Raw genomic sequence first — 24,015 nt, 5'->3', positions numbered from 1 at the left:
AGAGTGGGATACCATGCCTCAGCACAAGAAGAGTGGGATACCATGCCTCAGCACACACTAAGTTGACTTATGAGACGTCATTGTGAAGCTGATGCTCAAGGGCACATGACAAGTTATTGAGACATTAAAATAAAAAATAGGGGAATAATGCCACCTATATAATCTTTGAGAAAATCTCAGACAGATAAAAAGTAAATAGTAAATGCAGGAGACATGCTCTTTATCATTCTGTATACTGAATGCTCTACAAGCTCATTCGGTACAGTACCACAGACGTCCTTATTCATCTACAACGCAGGGTATTTCACAAGAGTTGAGACGTTCTAAGTCTAGTAAGTCCAAAGAAGCAGAATTTAGTTGAATATTTTATAAAGCTGGAAAAAAATATACAAAAACTTAAAAGGAAATCCTGGATTTAGTTTAACTACGCTTCCATACCTGGACAGGGTCAAAATGTAGGCAGCTACAGAAAGGTGGTTTGATATTCTGTTTGTGTTTCTTATTGTTAGTACTGCTTTGATCCTACTGCTGCTGGAGGTTACTTTCGTACTCTCTGTTGGCAGTTCTATTAGATGTGAGAATGGTAAGAACAGATCTGCAAAACAACTTAAACTACTGTGGAGCCCCAACAAACAAAATTTTAAGTCGAATAGTTTCCATCAAGGGTAATTAGGGTCTGTCATAAGATTGACCTGGCACAGTGTTATGATTCCAGTTATAAATAGATGCCACAATGCAAATTGCAGATGTGAACTAAGCCTAAAGTGTACCTGTCGCTATTACTTTCAAAATCTAAAATCTAAATTGCAATTTACATTGATTCTTTTTTTTAGTTATCATGGAAAACATGGCCGTTCCTATTTTCTGACAAAAGAGTCAGCAAAACAGGAAGTCCTTTGTTTTCCAGGTCATCCGAGCGCTCACAGAGAAGGCAAACATGTGATTGATGGACACATTGAGCTGTGACTCTCTGTACTGGCCGGGATTCCTGTGTTTTGTCTGTTTGTTTGTTTTCAACCAGCAAGAGACTAAAAATCTAACTTCAGGAGACCGGACCTGGATTTCTGGAAAGTTCAGCTTTGTTTTACAGCATTATAACAAAAACAAAAATAATGAATGGATATTGCAAATTTGCTTCATTTCATATCTGTTGATTTAGATTTTGAAAGTTATAACAACAGGTACACTTTAAGCTATCCAATCAAGTAGTCTAGATAACATTCCCCACTGCTGCAACTTCAGGGAAGAGGAGGATACTACTGTTTAAAGTACATGCTTTTAATCTTCCAAAAATCCAACATCTGTGTTTCCCTAAAGTGTCAAAAAGGTACTCCTAGGGTCTGTGATGTCACCCCAGCTGCAAAGTCACCATACTCCCTATGTAGAATAATGCACTTCACTTGCCCGCCACCATCAATGTGTATTGTTGGATTTTCAGGTGGTTAAAAGCAGGACACTTATAAAGGTACCACATGAATTCTTGTACTAAGCGTGAGCTAGCTGTGTCAGCATTCTCATATGGATTAAACATTGGAGACGTGTACCTTAACATAAAAACCTTTGGCATTGCACTGTGGGCGCTTGTTAAAATTTCAAAATTCAATAAACGCTTTTGTTTTCCTTCTAAACTAAAGCTCGGCTACTTCCTTTGTCAGCTTGCAGGTTGTTCAGCTGTTGCCATGAGTGTACCTAAATCTGCCTCACATAGTGTGTTCCTCAACTACTATTCACTACTATTACTGGAGACAGAAGTGTAACATTTGCGTAAATTATTAAAGGGTTACTTTGGGTATATAAAACTAAAAAAAAAAAGGCATAACCTGGTTTCTGTGGCTATGTTCACACAACCTTTTTCCAGCTACGTTTAAAATGCCATTTGTTATTTTATGTCTAAAATAATAGAAAGTTACTTAGCAGCCTTGCCTCCCCTTGCAATGACTGGTGTCTGCACATTATTCTAGTTCGGGGTTACTAATTGAACTTTGGGTGCGTCTTAATTGAAAAGTCCATTGAATTTAATAGTAAAGATGGAGAAAGAACGGTGACAAAAGGAAAACTGTGTGTAAACTACTAAAAAAACCTCCGCTGTTTGCAAAAGACGTCTGAAAATAATGATCATGTTCAGTATTTTAAGGTCCACGGCAAAAACCTCTGTTATTCAATACACTGTGTGCATTGGACGTCCGTCTTCTCGTTGACTTCAATCCATTGCCATTGTAGTCAGTTAAAATCGCGGCCAAAATGGACGTTTCTTTTTTAAAATGACAATCGTCCGAATTTTAAAATATTTTTGACGTTGAGTGAACATAGCCTATTTGTGAGGCGGACTTGCCACTGCACCGATGACCTGTTTGGCCAATCACTGAGTAACTGAGCAGGCTGTCACTGCACGATAAGTTTGTTTCCAAAGAAGAAACCAGAGTGACAGACAGGGGGACCAGATGACATCACAGCAGAAGCTGCAGAGAACCCAGGAAGGGAATTAAGGCTTTTTATTTAAAATGTTATATGCTCGCATTACCCCTCTAGGTAATTTGTGAAAGCACAATTGGATTTTAGGATCATTAGATAAGATTAGATATATTCTAGGGTAACTTAAAGAGAAAAAAAAACATAAAAAAAAAAAAAAGTTTTACTAAAGTTTAAAGGACTCCATAAGAGAAATAGTGAACAATGTTAAATGCAGACAGGAACAATGTTTGTCACTGAATTTATCCACATTCTGAACTAGATACAGAGCTCAAAATCGCTGATGTAGCCACAGAGTCAATCCCTAAATTGTCACTGTCATTTCAAACAACTTCTCTACACGAGATAGTCTATGTGGTGTCTGACATTTGTATATGTCTTTATTAAAGGGGTTGTCTGGTGTTGGGTAAGTTTTAATATATTACTGCTGGTATACAGAAAACAATAAAGATCCTATACTTACCTCTCCACGTTCCCCCACTGTTCTCCTCTGGTGTTGCCAGTGTCCCCGCTGACTGAAGAGCCTCCACTTCTGAGACAAACTCTTCTCGGGAGTGACAATCCGCCCAGCCAACCACTTGCTGCAGCATTTTCCCGTCTCTGTCAGCGATTGTCTGAGCGGGTTGTCACTTCTGAGACAAGTTCGTCTCAGAAGTGGAGGCTCTACAGTCAACAGGGACACCAGCAACACCAGAGGAGGACACCAGGGGATCATGGACAGGTAAGTATATGTAGTATACCAGAGCATGGTTCCTGTGGCTGGGCTGAGGATGGCACCTGTCTACAAGCAGTTTATTGTCTATTCTAGGAGGTAACATGTCTTATGTTCAACTGTTATTTGTATTTCTCTGTACCCTGTAACTGGCAGGCAGAGAATGGGTTACATGTTTCACCCTGCACACCACACAACAGCGACACCTACTGTCCCTAGTGGAAACTGCTCTAGGTAGTGTAGAGATAGTGTATTAATCCCATAGGAAGTTGCTAGAAGGGGGAGGAGCAGTCTCCTCACGAGACCGAGCTGTGACAGGAAGTAGAGTTCAGTTCAGTGTAGTTCAGTCAGTGTGCAGACTGGCAAGTCAGAGATCAGTGCTCAGTGTGTACAGCCACTATACAGTGCAGCTAGTGGTTGTTCTGCAAGCAGGCCAGCCAAGCCTGCCTGTTAATAAAGAAGGGGAAGGAGATAAAGGAGGAGAGACTGAACCAGAGGAGAGTTCTTCAGGAGTATTTACAGAGATACAAGGTATTTCTCTAGTGGGAATCCCAAGGGCAGAACCCCTAAGCAAAAGGACTTGAGCATACTGGGTAGCAGAGATAACTGAGGCCTCTGTACCCATCTTCCTGAAATTCGGGGGGTAAGATTGACTAGGACCCCTGGATACTTCTGGGACCCGAAAGTTGTGGCCTAAGGCCCGGCCCAGTAACGGAAGCAGGAAGCTCCCTAGCAGACTGAGAGGGATAACAGACTCAAGCACCATTGGGGGAAGAGATCCACAGGGTCACAGCGCCCATCAGCATTCCACACACCACCAGACTCTCCATCAGTACAGTAACCCAGTCAAAGCCACCAGTAGTCACCGCTGTGTACCAAAGGACTGTATAACACCTGCACGTCTAACAGTAAAGGAGTCGTTGTTACACTGCCTCCCTCCTTGTCTCCCTGTTGTCTGGTCCACCTGCACCACACCACCATCAAGGGCCATATTACCAGGCAGCAGTATTTTGGGGTTGGCCCCGGGGGAACTACAGGTCCACACCACCGACCACCTTACACACGGGTGCACCCCCCCTACAGAAACCGCTGCAGCAGCCACAGAAGAGAGAGAGATACCCGGGAAGCGCCAGAGAGTCCCCCTGTACCTGCAGAAGCCCTCGTGCCCACCTGTGACCGTGACAAAGTTCCAGCCATCCTGCAGGTATAGCACACTCTCCCCCTGTAGCCCTCAGTGCATCCCCTCACAGAGGAGCTCAGCGCCACACTCAGGAGAGACTACCATCACCATCATCCACTCCTCATTCCCCTCACTCTCTTCCCACGCAACCCCGGCTTGCTGCATATAGGCAATTGTTTTCTGTATACCAGCAGCAATAAATAAAAGTTAACTAATGCTGGACAACTGCTTAACCGACCATGAATCTATCAAGTGAGGGGACTCTTGTTTAGTGACCGAATAGTGGTTGGTTTTTTTATAAGGATTTCACCACGCATGTGAGCAACCTTGCGCTTTTTTTTTTCTGTTTCCTATACTCAACTGGATCTAGATAGAGTCCTGTAGTGCTGGCAAACCTTCCATTATGTATAATATATTGTATGATTCTTTTTCATTGACATTTTTTTTTTTTTAATACTGTTTACTGTGTACGAAATAGAGACAAAGCAACTCTGGTAGGTGACAGAGGGAACCCTCTCTAACTACTTAAATGCATTGTCTGTGGGGTTCAACTCAAGTTAGCTCCAATCCTGGCTGTTATAGCTGATAGTGTAGACTTATCTAAAGAGTTTGTACCATTATAGCACCATAACCATATATTAAAACCATCTGCCAGAATTGTAAATGAACTGTTTAGGGCAGGTATTATTTAAAGAGGACATGTCATCTTCTCTTCATTTCTTACTACATCACAATGCAGCAGGAAAAGGAGGGCGACTGCCCGCTCAGCCAGTCAGTGACTGCAGTGGTGTCCCACCAAGTGAGGCATCCATCAGCCAGGTGGTGACATAGCACAAGGGGAGATTTCCAGTGCGGGTTCAAGAGCTGGAAGCAGCTCTGGAAAGGTACGGGGACCGGTTAGTATAGGTTGTTTATTATATTCCCTCCACCCGCTGCATGTTCAGATTTTTTTTTTTTGCCCAGACTTCTCCTTTAAATACTTGAACTCTCTGAATTACAATGTGCTACACCTCTTAGAAATAGAAGATGTTACCAGGGGGGAGTGTGGCCCTACCGTCTACCACTGCCCAATCCCTGCTCACAGTGACAGGGCGTACAATAGTAATACCCAGTTGTCAATTTTTTTCTGAAATATTCAAAAAGAATAACAGGAATAGCACAATTTAGCGTTACAAGAAAAGGTTCTCCTGAATTATTACTTCATATATAATACAATAATTTACTAAAATAGACATGTCAGAAAAGCTGACAGATTCTTCTTAAATGATAAAATAGTCTCTGACTGCAGCTGCCTTTAGGGCAGTCTAAAAGCCTACAGCATTCTGTTTTTGTATTTCATCCAGAACATTTCCTCAACTGGTGACTATAGGCAGACAGAATGGTATGATTTAACAGCATGTGATTTGGTGGTGTATATCAGATAAAAAAGGGTTTCAGAGGATAAATTATTAAATTAATCAGGATGGACTTATTTAGATTACAAAAAAAACTGTGTTCAAAGGTGGGCATCCACATCAAGTATTACCAGATATTTTCAAGTTATACAAGTGTTCATCTCAAGAGGATATCAAACCCACAACAGATGCACATTTATGTACAAAGCATGTCAGCAAATAAGTTAAAAGTTAAAAGTGCTCATTTGCTCATTCAATCGCTTCAAAGTGATTTGTGCTATTTAAAATGGAAAGGATCATATTGCTATCAGCCAAACATTCACAAAACAATCTCGACTCGTCTGTAATCAGCTATTCTGCATTCAGATAGCATGACATGGATACCGGCAGGTCAATTACCTGGGGTCAGCGTTCACTTCCATTCTTCCCATTTTAAAATAATGATAATAAACTACAAGTAGAATGCAATTTTTAATATAAATGTCTGATTGATTCACCATGGAGCTACAGAACACAATATTATTCCACATTCCAATCCTCTGGATTACAGCTAAAAGGAAGTCACGATGTTTACTGGAATATTAACCAAAATAAAAAAAGCTTACCTCAATATCTTGATCTAGTATTTGATATTCTTTAGGCATGCTTGGTAGGATTGGCCATGTGAGGTTGGCAGTAGTAGTTGAAAGAGAGCTAAAACTTCCATTTTTGAGATTTTCTGTAGAATGTGACTTTGGTCCTTGCCATCCCAGGATGCTTTCTAAGAATGTAAAATGTATAAGTCATATATAGTTTTGAGACATATTTATATCATGTGACAATCTGAATATTTCTGATATATGCGACTATTCACAAATCGGTCCCATTAAAGGCAATCGTCTTTAACCCCCCTGCCTTGGCTGATATACATGACTTGCTTACCATCACCTGCACATTCCCCTGGGAACGTGTTGACTATTTAGTCTTTGTAAGAAAACAATTTTAGGTCTTTATGGGGTACTCAAGCGAAACATGTTGTCATATCAACTGGTTTCAGAAAGTTATACAGATTGGTGATCTACTTTTATATAAAAAAAAACTCTCAAGTTTTCCAGTACCCATCAGCTGGTGTATGTCCTGCTGAAAGTGGTGTATTTTTTGCAGTCTGACACAGTGCTCCCTCCTGCCATTTCATGAACTGTCCAAAGCAGTAGCAAATCCCTATGGAAAACCTCTCCTGCTCTGGACAGTTCCAATCATGGACAGAGGTGGCAGCAGAGAGCACTGTGTCAGACTAAAAAAACATACACCACTTCCTTCAGGACATACACCAGCTGATAAGTACAGAAAGATTTGAGATTTGTAAATAGAAGTAATTTACAAATCCATATAACTTTCTAACAGTTGATTTGAAACAAAATTTCACCCCTATCTTAGAATTTACATGTAAAGGGGCTTTCTTGTATGTTACGCACAGCATATATAATATATATATAATATATATATATATATATATATATATATATATATATATATATATACATACATATATATATATATATATATATATATATATATATATATATATACACATATATATATATATATATCTCTATACAGGTATACACTAATTCCACTGATTAACTCAGATGAAACAATACCTTTAGCTTGGCCTCCTGGGCACCTTAGACAAATCTAATTAACACACTGACACTTTATACCCGGGCAGTGCCGGGTACATTTTCTAATATATATATATATATATATATATATATATATATATATATATATATATATATATATATATATATATATATACACACACACACACACACACACGCACACAGTATATAATTTTTTTTTAACTAAAACCGCTCCACTTGTTGCTTATGTGTTGGACTCTCACCTGACACCACAGGCTTGTTGTTCTGTCCAGCTTGATAAACGCTCTGCTGTAGTAAGTGGAGGCATTCTCCAAGGCAGCTGAGGGTGGCAGCTGAGGTAGCTTTCAATAGGAGTAAATCCTGATCCAAGGCAGAAAGAGGGCCAGAGCCTGAAAGGGATTCAATGGCATGCACCAGATTCTTCTGCTGCCCCTCCACCTCAGCCATGACCTAAACAAATATAATATCCATGCTATCATTTAAAATATAAAAACAAGAAAAATTACAAATGACTCTATACAGTTCTCATAAAGCTTTTTTTTTTTTTAAATAAAACCTTCTGCCTATAAAAGTCATAATAATCACATTACCATAAGAACCCCCCCCCCCTTTCGAGTTGTGATGTCATTCACGGGGCCTCATAGCAAAAAATTTTAAGGGGCCCCCTCTCCTACAAAACTAAAATCTCTTGTGGCCAGAGGCACAATCCTGGCTGCAGCCACAAGAGTGACTGGCAGAGCAGAGAGCCAATGCTACTTGCTCTATTAGTGAACTATTTTTACCTATAAAGGCCCATTAGGAGCCTTATGGTTAAATACATAGGTGTAGGAGCAGAGTACCTTCTGCTTATTCCCTTATGTACTGCAGTGTGTAAGTTACCCAAAGTTCAGAAAACAAGGATATATCTGATTTACTGCTGGTACACTGAAAACCCCTGACCACTGCAAGGAGCCCGCAGCTGGAGAACAGAGGTCAGAGGTTATCAGAGAAGATCTCTTTGTCCTCTGCTTGTTAGCTCTTTTTTGTGTTACAGCATGTAAGTAAACATTAGGTCATTTACACACTACAGTACTTAAGGGGTTAAGCAGAAGGCCACACCCTTTTACCCTCTCCCCCGGGCCTCCCCTGCACGGGCCCCATAGCAACTGCCTACTCTACTACTCTGCCTCTATGGTAGCTACGCCACTGCTGGATGATGAAAAGCCTGCTCACCCAATCAGTGACTGAAACCACCTCCCGCCCCAGTCATCGGCTGGCTGAGCAGGCTCGCTGGAGATCCCGGTGCCTGGCGGTGATCCAGCGCTGGAGAGGCCTTGCGCCTTTAATATTGGCTTATGCAATAGGGCCTTTAGATTTTCATGCATGCCATGAAAAACCAACTAATCTGTCAGATTCATCTCTTAAGAGTCTAGTGTTACACTGTTATACACTGAACCCAGCAGAAAAATGAAACTGTGACCTCAGGTTTGTATATGGCTGCTTAACAGAGAATACCCAATCCACAGTAAAAAGCTTGGTATGAATGGCTATTGTGCTAATTCTGCTTTTATTTGTTCTTTATATGTGTTTTTATGTAATAAAGCAAATTAAACCAAAATGACAATCGCACACTTCATAGTAGTACATATTCCTTGAAAAACAAACACTATGCCTGTCAGCTGAACCTGTACAAACATTACCTGTAACAATAGCCCATTAAAAACTCGTACTAGGCTTATAAATAATGAATAGCACAGATTGAGATCCTAACCAGAATGCACTTTCAAAGTTTTTAAATACAAAAGAAGAAAGAAAGTCCTGACAAGTAAAAACCAGGAAAGAAACCAGAAAGAATTAATAGATTAAGAAAAATAAAGACCAGAAAAGGGCAGGGAATGGGAAAGGAAAAGGGCGGTAACCTAGATGACTCCAACAACTCCAAAGCAGACATGTGACACTCCAGCCACCTCACTGCAGACTAACAAGGAAGTCTGGCCCATCAGTAAAAAGGAACCAAACAGTCCATAGCTTCGGGAACGCCTACGAGCGACTATGCACCTCCCTCCCTAACTTCTCAGACCTATGTAACGCTTGTAACTCCACAGACCATTCCCGCATGTAGGAAGACTCAACTAATATCCAATGCCATGGAATCACAGCTCTGGCTGCAGCCAACATGCTACCACTTCTTTTAGATGCAATTTAGATCACTCAATTTAGATCTCTGTAGTGTGTGCTGTAATTGAACATAGAAAATTTCTAAGTGGTATGTGTCTGTGGTGGCATTGCACATCCAATGTCATTCAATGGCCTACTAAATTCCTCAAAGTTTTTCCAATCAAGTCTCAATAGGCCTGATCAGAGCCATGACTGCATGACTACTTGGACCCACATCTCCACCTAGATGAGTAGCTAAAGTTTATGTGCATATGGCGTGTGCAGTTTTAAAAGTCTTTTTTATTTCACATTCTGTACTTGGGCAGCATACTCTCGTGGAGAAAATTATATTAATTCAAAATGTGTTTCGGTTTTAGAGCTGGAAGTCCAACTGAACTAAAGAACTACATAACCTTCTGCGACTTTTGGGGCACACAGCAGCCAACAAACACTGGAAGGCTAGAAAAAATTTTTAGAAGTAATTTACAAATTTCTATAATTTTCTGCCACCAGTTGATTTAACTGTGTACTGCAGAAAATGTTGATAACAGCAGGTCCCCTTTTGATTTCTGATTTTCTATTGTCATGAAGACCATGGAGGCATAGCGGTGTGTGTTTTTGCAACATACAATTGTATATAAATGCAAGCTTTATGCCAAAACAATATTGTTTTTGCCACCCTTAGATGTTACTGGCAGTTTTTAGAACAACTAAATGTAACACTCCTGTTACATCAGCCTTTTTTTTTATAATTTAGCTGTCTAAATTCGAATTGCCTCTTCATTGTTTTACATTTAGGAGCTTTTAATAAGTAATGTCTGTATTGACTTAAATAAAAGGTCCTATTTAGCGGCAGCTTGTTATTTAGCAGGCTTGTTTATTTAGCCTTCCAAGAATAAGATGTATTGCTGAGACTTTTTGATTCTTCTTCTAGATTACTCCCCAGGGCATCTTCTGTACACCTGTATTTAACCAGTGTTACAAGTGATATGTTAGTAGCATGCGGCGCTCCAGAGGCTATGCTCAGCATATAATTGCTAACCGGAGCATTATAAGCTGCAGAGCATTGTTTAAGAGTCCTTTCAATGAGATATTGTTCTGTCAAATAAAAGTGCAAAGTAGCAGGAATTGTTCATTAGCTGAACAGGCCTGATGTCCACGGTGAGTGGAGCCTTGCCCAGGAACACAGTGCTTACTCATTATTAAGTTCCACTCTACAGGAGCTCATAGCAAAAGCTGCTTCCTTAATGTGCTCTTGTAATAATGAGGTTGAAGATCATAACTGTCCTTTCATCATAGTCATTTCTAGCTCTTGCTTCTGCTATACCCCTGCTGGCTCATCACATTACGAGCATGGACACAAGATCAAAGTGGATGGGTGCAAGACAGGGAAAAGATTGCTCTCTGATTCACTAATAGGAGCTTTCATCTTGTTGAGACGTATCAATGCCACTTCACCAAGACATGCTAGGAATTCAGTGTTATCGAAGCACCTTTGTGTGTGACAGTGCCTTTTGTCTTACACGTACTTCACTCATGTGTTTATGAAAGTGTCATTTTTTTATTTTATAATATCATCTGCATGTTGTAATTGCAAAGTACATTAACTCACTGCCTGCTAGTGGTGAAACTGGATTATTGTCCTAGCACTGAATTATATAAATGGCAGTATCTGGCCGATTATTGGCCATTAGAGCCAATAACCGCTTTGTGTAAAAAAAGGCAATGATCAGCCGACATGCACGATGTCGGCTGATCCTTGTCTTTCAACATGTAAACAAATGTTGCCTTCGTCCGCTATCTGCTCCCCAGCTGATCTAAAGATCACCCAGGGAGCCCATCCTGCAGCTCCACTTACCTGCTTTACACACAACGACAGCGAGGAGTGGAGAGCGAGGAGCAAGCGAGCTCTGATCTGACAGGTCGGCGCTCATTTGCTCCCACTGATCGCCCTGTGTAGTAATAGGGGCTTTAGTGTTCCCTGCTAATGTCCTTAAAGGCTATGTCCTGGGACTCCAGTACTCCCCTGGTTTCATATGGCCTGGGACAAACTCTAGAATGGCTCACCATGGCTGTCAGTATCTTCTTCACTCCTCACCTGGCACTCCTCCTCTCAACCACTCACATATCAATGATTAGGACGACTATCTTGGTTGAGTATGGCCCAAGAACTTTCGTTGATCGCATTTTTTAAGCTGACCATAAAATCATTGTTAATCGTTCACTAACACATTTGTTTTTGTTGGGATCAGAAGGAGTAAATGATCGTACTAACGATTGTAACTAATCCTGCATTTACAAGGAACGATTATCGTTCGAATTTTCACGATCAATAACAATCGCATTTGAGCGATAATCGTTCTGTGTAAACACAGCAAACGATCAAGCGACGAGCGAGAAATCGTTCATTTTGATCTTTAAACATTTTCTCAAATCGTCGTTCGCTAAAAATTCGCAGACCGCTTCTTGTAAACAGTCTTTCAAAGATTCACCCTATGTGAAAGATAGGCTTAAGGGATCTTAAAAACGATCGCAATAACGATTTTTCTTACGAATTGTCTATTTGTCTAAACACGGATCGTTATAAAAACCAAATTGTTGATTCAAAATCGTTAAACGATCGTTTGGGCGAATTATCGCTTCAAACGAACGCAGCATAACAACTATCACTCTTTCTGTTATGGTGAATGATTTTAGGTCAATCCCAAAAGCTCTCGTTTACAATTGTTAATTGTTAAAAATCGCTTAGGGTCCTATTACATGGGCTGATCATTTTAGTAAAGGAGTGCTGGTAGATCAGTGCTGATTTACTAGATCTATTAGATGGCCCGATAATCCGGCAGTAAGGGCTGCATGTCCATGCAGTCCTTGCCCAAACATCTGATACCTTACCTCTTCTCGCTCCCGGTCTTCTCTCCTGTGTTCTGCAGCTTCCCGGGACCCAGCGAAGAAGGAATGGCCTTCATAGACCATATGACCTGTATAAACACCTACTCTCATACAATGCTTTGTCTCTGCCATCTCCAGATACCATTTAGAAGATAAATGTGCCACCTCCACCTCCACCTCCTAAGGGTCCTATAACACTGAACGAGTTTTAACGATTAATGACAAACTATAAACGATTGCAAACGAGATTGTTTATCGTTAACCTGAAATCATTCACCATATTAGGGTGCGTTTACACAGAAAGATTTATCTGACAGATTTTGAAAGCCAAAGCCAGGACTGGATTTGGAAAGAGGATAGATCCCAGTCTTTCCTTTATGACCATGTCCATGTTTATAATCTGTTCCTGGTTTTAGCTTCAAAGATCTGTCGGATAAATCTGTCTGTGTAAATGCACCATGACACAGAACGATAATCGTTAGTTATGATCGTTACTATGATCGTTATTGCGATCTTTATTATGATTGTTTATTCCTTCTGATCCCAGAAAAACAATGAACAATGTGCTATTACACTGAACGATTAGTGAAAAAATGCGGAACTTGAGCGAACTAACGTGGAATTACAGGAAACGATTAGCGATAATTTTAGGTTCAGTTCTAAATAAACGATCAACGACATACAAACGATTTTCCGATCGTTGCCTGCAATTACACAGAACGATTATCGTTTAAATTCGAACAATTTACAGGTTTTTTTGCACGATAATCGTCCTGTGTAATTGGGCCCTAACTCCCTGAAGATCACACAACAAAAAGTGTTGGTGAAAGGCGTTGGAGAAGGAAGTGGACCAAGATAACATTTGTTATTCATAAACTACTTCTATTTTTGCCATTCCTAGTATTTTTTTTTACATCTGTCATATACTGGCAGTGCAAAGAAATTCCCCACTTTTCTGCTATTAACAGGACTAAGGGAAACAAGGTTTACAATAAACCAACACTTTCTATGCTTTTGCCCTTTATTGACTTGTTTTTCAGTAAGGACTTAAAAAGGTATACAACAGCATTTCCTAAGCAGATTCTAAATCATTTTCTGCACTTATAGATTTGTTCCACCACTTAGGAAATAAATTTCCATTATGATATTCTTTTTCTTTTATTAAATTGCAGCTGCAACTTTGTATCTGGCATGCTTGAGGTTTCTTTCTGTAACAGCTGAACTATTTTTATTTCTAATACTGCATCACAAGCCTTCTCTGAAACGTATATCAAAGTGCTTGTATGTGTGATTTACCAGGTCACATGCAGCCCAGAGAATGTCAGCACCTGCTCATTCACTAAACAGAGAGGGGAGTTAATTGCATGTCTGTTAATTGAATTATTCTCCATCTAATAGGAAAGTATAAATTAAGCAGACACAACACTTTGCACATGTGTCAATCTTTTTAAAGACATTACAGTAGCAAAAAGGTGTCTATGGTACTTTCTGAGGCATTTACATTTCACATGTTACGTACAGTATAGAAACAATTACAGTTGGATATTAATTATACTGAAGCCTTTACTGAGAGTTTATGTCCGGTAATAACTTCTGATCATAACATTTAAATCCTTATGTCAATATGCATTAAATTAACAGAAAATCAGTACTGGGCAGATATATCACCATCTTCAGTATCTGAAAGGATTAATGAAAATGTAAAATACATTTGCAAAGCAATGTCCAATATAGCCCCTTTCTGACAGCCCAAATATCAGATTGTTGCTCACATTTTCTTCCTCCTCACCTTCTAAGACCCATAACATTTATATATTTTTTTTAACCAAGGGGCTGTATGAGGGCTTATTTTTGAGAACCAAATTGTACTTTTTATTGGGCACCCTTCAATTTACCCTATAATGTATTTTAAAACCATGTAAATTATTTGTGGCAAAACTGAAAAAAGTACAATTATATAAGGCAATAATCATATATAAGTTCATCGTACAGCAAAACATTGTATTGCATTGTTATAAGTGATGTGCTCATAAAGATTGTAAAGGCAACTCTGCCAGCAGGTCTTGTCATCGCAAATATAAAGGACTGGCAGCATCCACAATTAATTGCCAAATGCCACAATAACTATTGATTGCAGCATTTAAACAGTTAAATGATCACCCTCTGAGTGATCTCTGACGTCAGCCATTTCCAGCGGATATCAACTGCAGGTAGCGGCTGACATCTGCCAGATATGACAATCCCCAGCCATGCTCCCTCACCAAACACATGACGTACATATACTAAAAAGGGTGGTAAGCGGTTTTCTGTCTCTTAAAAAAAAAATAAAAATACTATTCCAATAAATACACACTACTCACCTATTTGCTTACAGATTGTCCAGGGCCAGTGCCACTTCACACACTGGCCAGTGAAAGTGCTCAAACGACATCCCCATAGTATCTTGCCATTGCGGTAAGCTGTTGCATTTTTCTGTGTTTTTGCGTTTACAATTTCACTGTAATTAAATTTTTTTCAGAAATCAATAGTACAGGCGATTTTAAGAAACTTTGTAATTGTTTATTAGCCAGAAAATGCATTTTTATCATGAAAAACAGTTTGAAGCTCTCCCCCTGTATTCATGGCTTGCTTATGGAGGGGTGGAGAGAGATGAGGCACCAAAACAGGACAACAAAGAGTTAATCTACAGTTAATCACCTGGATATCTCCTCTGACAGCACTGACCTCTCAGACCTCTGAATACCGCTGTCATCCACCTCCTTGTTGTCTAATCCTTTGTTCTCAGCTCTCTTCTGCTGACTAACTCCCTCCTCTCTCCTTCCCCCTCCCCTCTCTATAGAACAGACAGGGTTGTGTCTGATGCAACAAGTCACAATTTCCTGATGTTTTGCAGTAAATGGAAAAGAGGAGGGAGGGGGGACACCTGGAAAAAGGCTTTTTGAATGCAGATAATGGCATATTTGCCTAATAAACCCAAGTTTCTTAAAATCGCTTGGACTATTTATTTCTGGGGAAAAAAAAATATGACAGTGACTCCTTAAAGTGACACTGTCACCCCCTTTGTGCATTCTGACATCTCTACACAGGTGTAAAGGGTAAATTTAGTGTTTTTCATACCTTATTTCATATCATACGTCGTGGTGCTTGTTCAAGTAAAAAGTGTCCTTTTATCAACTGCAGATTGTATTAAGTGGGCGTGGACTCGCGGCATTAGCGCCACTTAACCCCGCCCACAACGGCCCCGCCCCTTGACGCCCATTGGTTGTCCAACGTAAAGGGGGTGGGGTCTAGACCTTTCGGCCAGCCTGTTCCAATGGCCGGCGAGGGGGCGGGCCAACTGTGCCGTTGTGGGCGGGGTTATGTGGCGCTAATGCCGCGAGGCCACGCCCACTTAATACAATCTGCAGTTGATAAAAGGACACTTTTTACTTGAACAAGCACCATGACATATGATATGAAATAAGGTATGAAAAACACTAAATTTACCCTTTACACCTGTGTAGAGTTGTCAAAATGAACAAAGGGGGTGACAGTGTCACTTTAAGTAACTTTTTGGTGCATTCTATTCCCCCACATAATACATAAATTACAGCCATGATGTTATCTACCACACAATTATACCAAAAGGACCTGAGCCCACTCTACACGCAGTGGGTACAAGTTTAACTCTTTTGCTGTCCTTTTAGAATATTTCACATCTCCAGTAGCCAGGACAACTTTCACACCTATGACATGTACAAATAAAACAGTCATACAGTGTACAAAAAAAGTCATACTAACCCCATCTGCCAGGTGGGGGAAAGGGGGCATGATAAATCCCCCCTTAGTTTTTCATTCAGGTCACAGAGAGCCTAAATTAATGTGATACCATAAATTCTATTCAAGTCTACAGATGTCATAGTGCTGTCCAAAGCACTAGTGTAAAATATCTCCATACCACTCAGAAAACAACTCTTCTCTATTTCCTAGGGATGATAGCCCATGTTTCAACCTTTACAAGCCATGCAGTAAAAAATAATATCACAAAACCACATATGGACACCATTATAGGTAATCAAGTCCTAACATCATTTATCAATAGCAATATATGTATCATGTTTATTGCTGTATACTCTGCTATGCATCTTGGTTTGTATCTATTATAAAATATCTAGGGATACGTTTTATTTTTTTCTTCTTTCTAAAAAGAAGATTAACTCTTTTTGCAAAACTGACCTCAAAAGGACTACAAATTAAACCTTGTGAATGCAATGATCTTATTTTTTCCATCATTACCTATCTACTAGTTATAGTAGTACATTAGAGAAGATTAATAGAGAAAATGTTAAAATATATGTAATGCATGTCTAGAAAATGATCCATGGAGTTGACCTATGATCATGACCAAAATGGTTCATATTCATAAATGTGTCACTTGTTCTGTGGAACATTGCATATAGCAATTCATGGGAATGGTCATCTTAGAACAAGGTAAAATGGTGTGTCTTTATAGAGAAAGAAAAAAAATCAATGGTATGCTAGGAAATAAAGTACTTTAATTCAATTGTAGCTTCAGGGGAGCAAATCAATGGGACTCAGCTTCCCTAGGGAAAAGAAACTGATCAAAGAAAAGCACTAGCCAAGATCAAACATTATCACATTGATAGTAATTAAGAGAAGAGCATGCTGGGAAGATAGCACACATGTGAGATTAAATATATTTTTCTTCTGCTGTTTGTTTGCATATAAATAGAAAAAAAAATGAATGGCAATTTTGTAATGAAAATGAACCATTTTATAGAAAAACGTAATTCAAAATATGATTTTGAGACGTGAAATAAGAAATTAAAATGTGCTACAATAAGTATACAGAGTTTCCCAGGGGCATGCTGCTTCTTTTCTTCATTTGTGCTCATATTAAGAATTTACCTTGTTAGGGTGCGTTCACACCTACAGGATCTGCAGCAGATCTGCAGCAGATTTGATGCTGTGTTCAGTTATTTAAATGAAATCTGCTGCAGAAAATCTGCTGCAGATCCTGTAGGTGTGAACGCACCATTAAAGTGACACTGTACCAACAAACTGTCTCCCCCCCTCCAAAAAAAAAAACAAAAAAAAAAAACACTTGTACCTTCAGATAGCTGCTTTTAATCCAAGATCTGTCTTGGGGTCCATTCGGCAGGTGATGCAGTTATTGTTCTAAAAAACAACATTTAAACTTGCAGCCCTGTGGCAAATGGCAGTGGCCTAGAGTATCCGTGCCCCCTCCATCCCTCCTCCCCATCCTCCTCATTATTAGGAATGACACGGGCAGGATATTCCCTATTCCTCTGCAGTGAACATTGCACAGGTGCCTTAACAATCCAGCTCATGTGCCGTGCTTACACAGGTGATGAATAGGAGACAATCTGCCTGGAGCATTCCTAATGATGAAGAGGGCGGGGAGGAGGGACAGAGAGGTTGTGCCAGCCTAATGCATACTCATTCTAAAAAGTTCTTTAAAAGTTGTTTTTAGCACAATAACTGTATCATCTGCCAAACGGACCCCAGGACAGATCTTTGATTAAAAGCAGCTATCTGAAGGTAAAAGCGGTTTGGGATGGGCAGATTGTGGGTACAGAGTCACTTTAAATTGCATTAGATACCCAAATCAAGAGCCATTCAATGTTTCTTGGCAGTGCTGTGTTAGATGGTGTAATTTCTGAATGTGCCCTTGGTTCAATCATGGGACCACACTCAATGATTAGCTTTACTTGCTTGTAATGCGTACCAACTTGCCACAACTTAGGGTTGCTATGGAAAAAGTCTACTTTCTGCTCTAACATTTAATCAGTGGACAGTGTCGTGTAGGCGGGGCTTCAAAGCAGTTGGGTTCCCTCTCTCTCCAGTAGGGAGATGGACCGACTGAAGTGGAGCCCCTGCTCTGTGACCACAACCCCTCTAATAGCTCATCATAATTAAAGAAAGTAAGGGGGGATGGCAGGGCGTTGTAGCCACTTCCTGGGCTACCCGATTGCATAGTTAACTAGACCTAGCTCCTTCCCGCCAATCCAAGTGGCCAATCAAAAAAACTTGGTCTCCAAACATCTGCTAAGATATTACAATGTAGCAGACCATCACAGTCAAATAGGGCCAGACATAAAGAAGATAACAATCACCTGTAAGGGCCTGTTCACACTACAGAATCGGTGCCAAAATTCTGTGTGAAACCCCTGACTCAGAATCCTGGCTGCTATCTGTTTGAATAGGAGGGCTCGATCGCCTCCGCTCTCCATGCCTCTCCACTCAAATAGCTTGACAGAAAATATCTGTCCTTAGAAGAAAAAATTTAACTATCCAGAAAGAATATCTGTTACAAGGTCCTCCTCCCTATCAGGGTAGACTGGTTCCATTTCTCAGACTGGATCCTAAAAGGTCTCTTCTAAAAGCAGAAGGATTTTAAGATGTGTAGAAAGTAGAAGAGTGGAAGGGTTTCTGCTCTTGGTGCGGTGACAATGTACTTGATCAATCCTTAACTGTGCATCCTGCAAAAACGTATTGAGTTTCTACAGAATGGTCTAGAGAAAAGCCTTAAAGCAGGGGTGGGGAACCTTTTTCATGTCGAGGGCCGGTCGGGCATTAATAAAATCATTCGAGGGCCGCATACCATGTGCGGCAGTTAGTAGCGTGGGTTAGCAGCACCCGGGGCAAGGCAAAGTATTGTTCCCCTAGTTCCCCTGCTATTGTAGTTAACCCCCATCAGTCATGTCCCAGGTGGCCTAGTTAACCCCCCAGTGATGCCTCTGGTAGGCCTAGTTAACCCCCATCAGTCATGTCCCTGGTGGTCAAGTTAACCCCCATCAGGCATGTCCCTGGTGGCCTAGTTAACCCCCATCAGTCATGTCCCTGGTGGCCTAGTTAACGCCCCCAGTGATGCCTCTGGTAGGCCTAGTTAACCCCATCAGTCATGTCCCTGGTGGCCTAGTTAACCCCCATCAGTCATGTCCCTGGTAGCCTAGTTAACCCCCATCAGTCATGTCCCAGGTGGCCTAATTAACCCCCATCAGTCATGTCCCAGGTGGCCTAGTTAACCCCCATCAGTCATGTCCCAGGTGGCCTAGTTAACCCCCATCAGGCATGTCCCTGGTGGCCTAGTTAACCCCCATCAGGCATGTCCCTGGTGGCCTAGTTAACCCCCATCAGGCATGTCCCAGGTGGCCTAGTTAACCCCCATCAGGCATGTCCCTGGTGGCCTAGTTAACCCCCATCAGGGATGTCCCTGGTAGGCCTAGTTAACCCCCATCAGTCATGTCCCTGGTGGCCTAGTTAACCCCCATCAGGCATGTCCCTGGTGGCCTAGTTAACCCCCAAATAAAAAAAATAAACATCCCACTCACCTTACCTCCGCTCCCACGCTGCCCATGTCCTCTTCTGTCCCAGGTCCTCTGTGCCGATCTTCTCCTGCAGGCGGCGCGCGATGAAATGACGTCATCGCGCGTGGCCCGCAGGAGACTGAAGACACGAGCCGCTCTGCTGGGGAAGAAGCCGGCACAGACAGCATCCTCCTGTATCCGGCAGCTGTCACAGACACCGGAGGATGCTGTGTGTGCCGGCTCCTTCCTCCTCCAGAGCGGCGCGCATCACAGGGGAGCTGCGGGCCGCATCGGGAGGTCTCAGGGGCCGGAGGTTCCCCACCCCTGCCTTCAAGTATACAATATATTTTTTTTTGCTGGTGGAGGGATACACTGTTTAAAACCTGCTGCCAGCATGCCTGTTCAGGTGTGCGTAGAGGACGGGATTCATTGGGCAGCTGCCACTTGAATTCAGTCCTTGGTGCGCACAGATTTTTAACAGCATATCCTGCTACCAGCAAGAAATGTTAAACCTTAAAGGAATGCTTATCTGGTTATTGTCAAAATGTCAAACAATAAGTCGTATTTTCACTTGAAGGCTACTGTGGTAACCGTGAAAATATGCAGGAGACGGCACTTCCGTGGTGGTGGTGCTCGAGGTGAAAAAACTTGCAATGGTATAAAGAGCCCGGCACTCACCAAGTAAATTATGCTTCTTTTATTGCAGTGCAGCAAACATGTGGTACAAAAAGGACGCGTTTCAGCCACGCATGGCCTTCATCAGCTTGGCCAAAACACCTTTAAGCTGATGAAGGCCATTCTTGGCCAAAACGCGTCCTTTTTGTACCACATGTTTGCTGCACTGCAATAAAAGAAGCATAATTTTCTTGCTGAGTGCTGGGCTCTTTCTACCATTACTGTGGTAACCAGCCCTGCCACTACATAGGAAATGGAGGCAATTGCATATGGCCCTGTTTACCACATACAGTAGATCTGACGGCAGCAGCCTCGCTGAACAGCTGATCAACAGGAGTGCCAGGTTTCTGCATCCCACTGATCAGTGATTAATGACTGAGGATAGGCCATCAATCATTCTTAACCCGGTAAACCCTTCTAAGGGGGACATACTCCATGTATTATTAAAGTTCATTGAAAATGAGATTTCGTCTCGCTGGTTATTTGACTTTTATATGTTCAACATGACAACATGTATTTTTCAATATTGTATGTTCTAACCAAGACATGCCAATGCAGATGAGGGAAGAAACCTCCCATGGTGTAGCATTATTCTGAACCCATTCTTATCGGCTTCTAGCTTGCCTTTGCAAGTCAAGCAGAACCGAGATTACAATTTATGACTCAATTCTCTGCAGTATTATTCATCCAACTGCAGGTAACATCCACTGCTGTCCAACAAAGGCTCTCTTTTTTATGTCTTTCCAATGAATTGTGGAAACGACTGCACGTGTCTTGCTTTAAGCCGAAAGGATAATAATACAAGGAGCTGAGAGTTTGATATAAAAACTCCTATATTTGATGTCTGTAATGTTCGCCTCTAAATTGCAGTCATAGATATCAAGCTAACAAATGGGATGCTTCACCAGCTCATCAATACAAAGTGACACATATAATGCCTCAGGCAGACCATTCACAAGAAGAGAGGTCAAAATATTATCTCTGCCCTCATTTTAAATCTAAAATGTAACATTCGAGACACTACTGATTTATTACACCAATTTCATCTATCTGCCTGATAATGTGTATGCCAATCCTGCCTTCTGAAACTAGGGATGCATATGCTTAAAGAACTTACAGCACTCGATTAACTCTTACATAACCCATGAGGTGCGCCACAATGGCTTAGGTATTTTATTCACAAACAAATTTAAGCAGGTTGGAACTCTTGGACTCTCACGGATTAACCCACTTTAGAGCCAGTCTTACCACAATCTCTCGTTTCATGACATTTTATGACATTTTTTAAAAATCTGCTCTCTCCGAGCTCATTTTCCTTTGTAAGAGAAGAAAGTAAGTTCAGCACTTCATGTCCTCTTTATCTTTACCACTTAGATATAATCCATATCAGATTGCTCAGATGCCTGCGTATTTCACACCACATGGATCCCTAATCAATGGATCCATACAGAAGTAGGCATGTGTATTCATGAATGTAACCTCATAAACTAGCGGAGGATAAAAAGACTGCACAGAATAAAGGCTAAAATGTTAGGAGACACATTTATATCACAGATTTTCAGTAACTGTATGCCTGCCTTTAGATTCTCTATCCTAGGTATACTTGACAGGTATGGGCACATGTAAGCAGAAATTAAAATGGTGCTTAGGCTTTTAACCTGTGCAACATGGTTCATGTTTATAATGGAAATCACAATGCAGTGCTTGATCTGTCATATAGCAGATATCACTGGAACTAACAGATCCTTTTGATTTACAAAGGGATCTATAGGGTTCTATTGTACTTCACACAGTTCAGACAAGAAGAAAAGGTCTGCAACTCTTCTAATAAGACGTCCTCCTAAAATAAGACACCAACTAGCCCACCATCTAGCCTAAAGTAAGGCATCCCCCCGAAAATAAGGCACCTTCATCCTAAACTAAGGCACCCCTCGAAAGTAAGGCTGCCCGCCACCACCCGCCATCCGGGACTCACTTAATCCCCATGTGGACCCCACATCTTGCCGCACACCGGAAGTCACCTCACGCACGTCCCGCCACACTCTCCAGGTCCCTCTGCTGGTCACACTGAAGACATTAGTGAGTATTCCAAGGGGGGCCAGGGGGAGAGAAAAAGACATCCACCAAAAACAAGACATTTTCTGGGAAAACACTGTAGTAATGCTAACAGGGCCCCTGACAACAGTGTGAATGCACCTTTTGGCTCTCCACTCATTCTCTTCCAAACACTGCAGGTATGGTGGTGTTCCTGCATAGTTCTTGGCCCCAGTGATGGCAATAGTTGTGGCACAAGTGCTGGTCCACCACAAAGGTGTGATATTGGTACCTGCTTGTATATGGCCGGTTTGTACTTTTCCCCAAATGGTCGGTGACCTGCCGGGCTGTAAATGGTCCCTTGGGCTCCTGTCAGAGTAGTCCTGATTGGCAATTGACCCACTATCGGTACAGTCACCCACAGAAAGGGGAGAAATGACCCACGGTGTGTGGCGAATGTGTATAGGTGCTGCTATGCATAAAGAGATGACTCCCAGTGATAAAAATAGAACAGCTTTTACTGTGCAGTCTCTGAATAATATACAACTCTTTGACAGCAAAGAGGTAATCTGGACACAGACTTTAGTGCTCAACTTAGTTTGTGCTGTAGAGATACTTGGAAGAGCAGAATATAATATAGGTAGTTGTAGCGGTTCTTGTAGAGTTAAGAGTAGAGTGGAGCAGCATAGAGGAGAGGAGTCTGTTAAGGGAGTTTAACCCAATGTAGTACTTGTGCTCTGCTGGAACATTAGAGAAATATTTGAGTGTGAGATACAGACCTGTACCTGGGTGTAGACTAATATCTGACCATCTTCTGCCCTACAGTGTCGAGGTATTCACCCTAATAGGGTGGTACAAGCCCAAGCTGTGGTTTCCTGGGTGAAGCTAAATGTCCGAGTTTTCCCGGTTTCACCTGCACTGGGAGAAAGATACATAAACCTTCTGGTAGGTTTGTTCTATTTAGGCTAGTTCCTCTTGTATACTAGGATTGGCTTGGCTACAGTAGGGCTTGGTTACACCAGCTCTGTGTGTCCTTCTCCCATGAGAATCTAAGTAGAACTGATGCTACACTTCCTTCCACCCAGTGATTACTTCCTACAGGGATGTGTAAGAGACTCTGTGAGTGGCAAAAAGAAATGGGGGCAAGAAAAGAAAAGTAGTAATAGGCTAGAAAGAAAGAGCATCAAAAGTGCAAGCAGTAAAAGTGCATAATATATAGGAAACAGTAACCCTTTGTTGGCTTCAACTGTGCAGTACACAAAAGCATACATACAAAATACTGACACCTTGTGGTGAAACTAGAGAATACCTTTATCACCACTTAACTTTAAGTGAGGGGCTTTTGTGACACGAAAAAACGAAAAACCTGGCACCAGGCACTGGGCTCAGCTATGTTTGCACACCTCTTGGAGGACAATTGCCCTCTGCTCAATGGATTGGTGGGGTCTCAACAGCCACTCCCCTACGGATCCCCTACCCTGTGCATAATAGATAAAGTTTAATGACGAGACTAGCCCTTCAAGTTAGAAATCCCCCCCCCCCCCCCGTACCT

The 24,015-nt window shown here is 41.4% G+C and overlaps 1 protein-coding gene across 3 annotated transcripts in view; it reads right to left on the bottom strand.

Annotated features, from left to right (window-relative positions):
- Positions 1-24,015, bottom strand: part of OSBPL10 (oxysterol binding protein like 10) — a 302,765-nt gene that overhangs the window by 99,484 nt on the left and 179,266 nt on the right. For all 3 annotated transcript variants that reach the window (XM_069958631.1, XM_069958632.1, XM_069958633.1), the window contains 2 exons: positions 7,641-7,848; positions 6,361-6,515 (listed from right to left, as the gene is read on the bottom strand). In XM_069958631.1, the coding sequence (XP_069814732.1) occupies positions 6,361-6,515; positions 7,641-7,848 (363 nt within the window). The remainder of the gene's footprint in view (positions 1-6,360; positions 6,516-7,640; positions 7,849-24,015) is intronic.

The sequence above is a fragment of the Dendropsophus ebraccatus genome, chromosome 2, assembly GCF_027789765.1.
Source record: "Dendropsophus ebraccatus isolate aDenEbr1 chromosome 2, aDenEbr1.pat, whole genome shotgun sequence".
NCBI classification, from domain to species: domain Eukaryota; kingdom Metazoa; phylum Chordata; class Amphibia; order Anura; family Hylidae; genus Dendropsophus; species Dendropsophus ebraccatus.
This window is presented reverse-complemented; position numbering and strand designations above follow the sequence as displayed.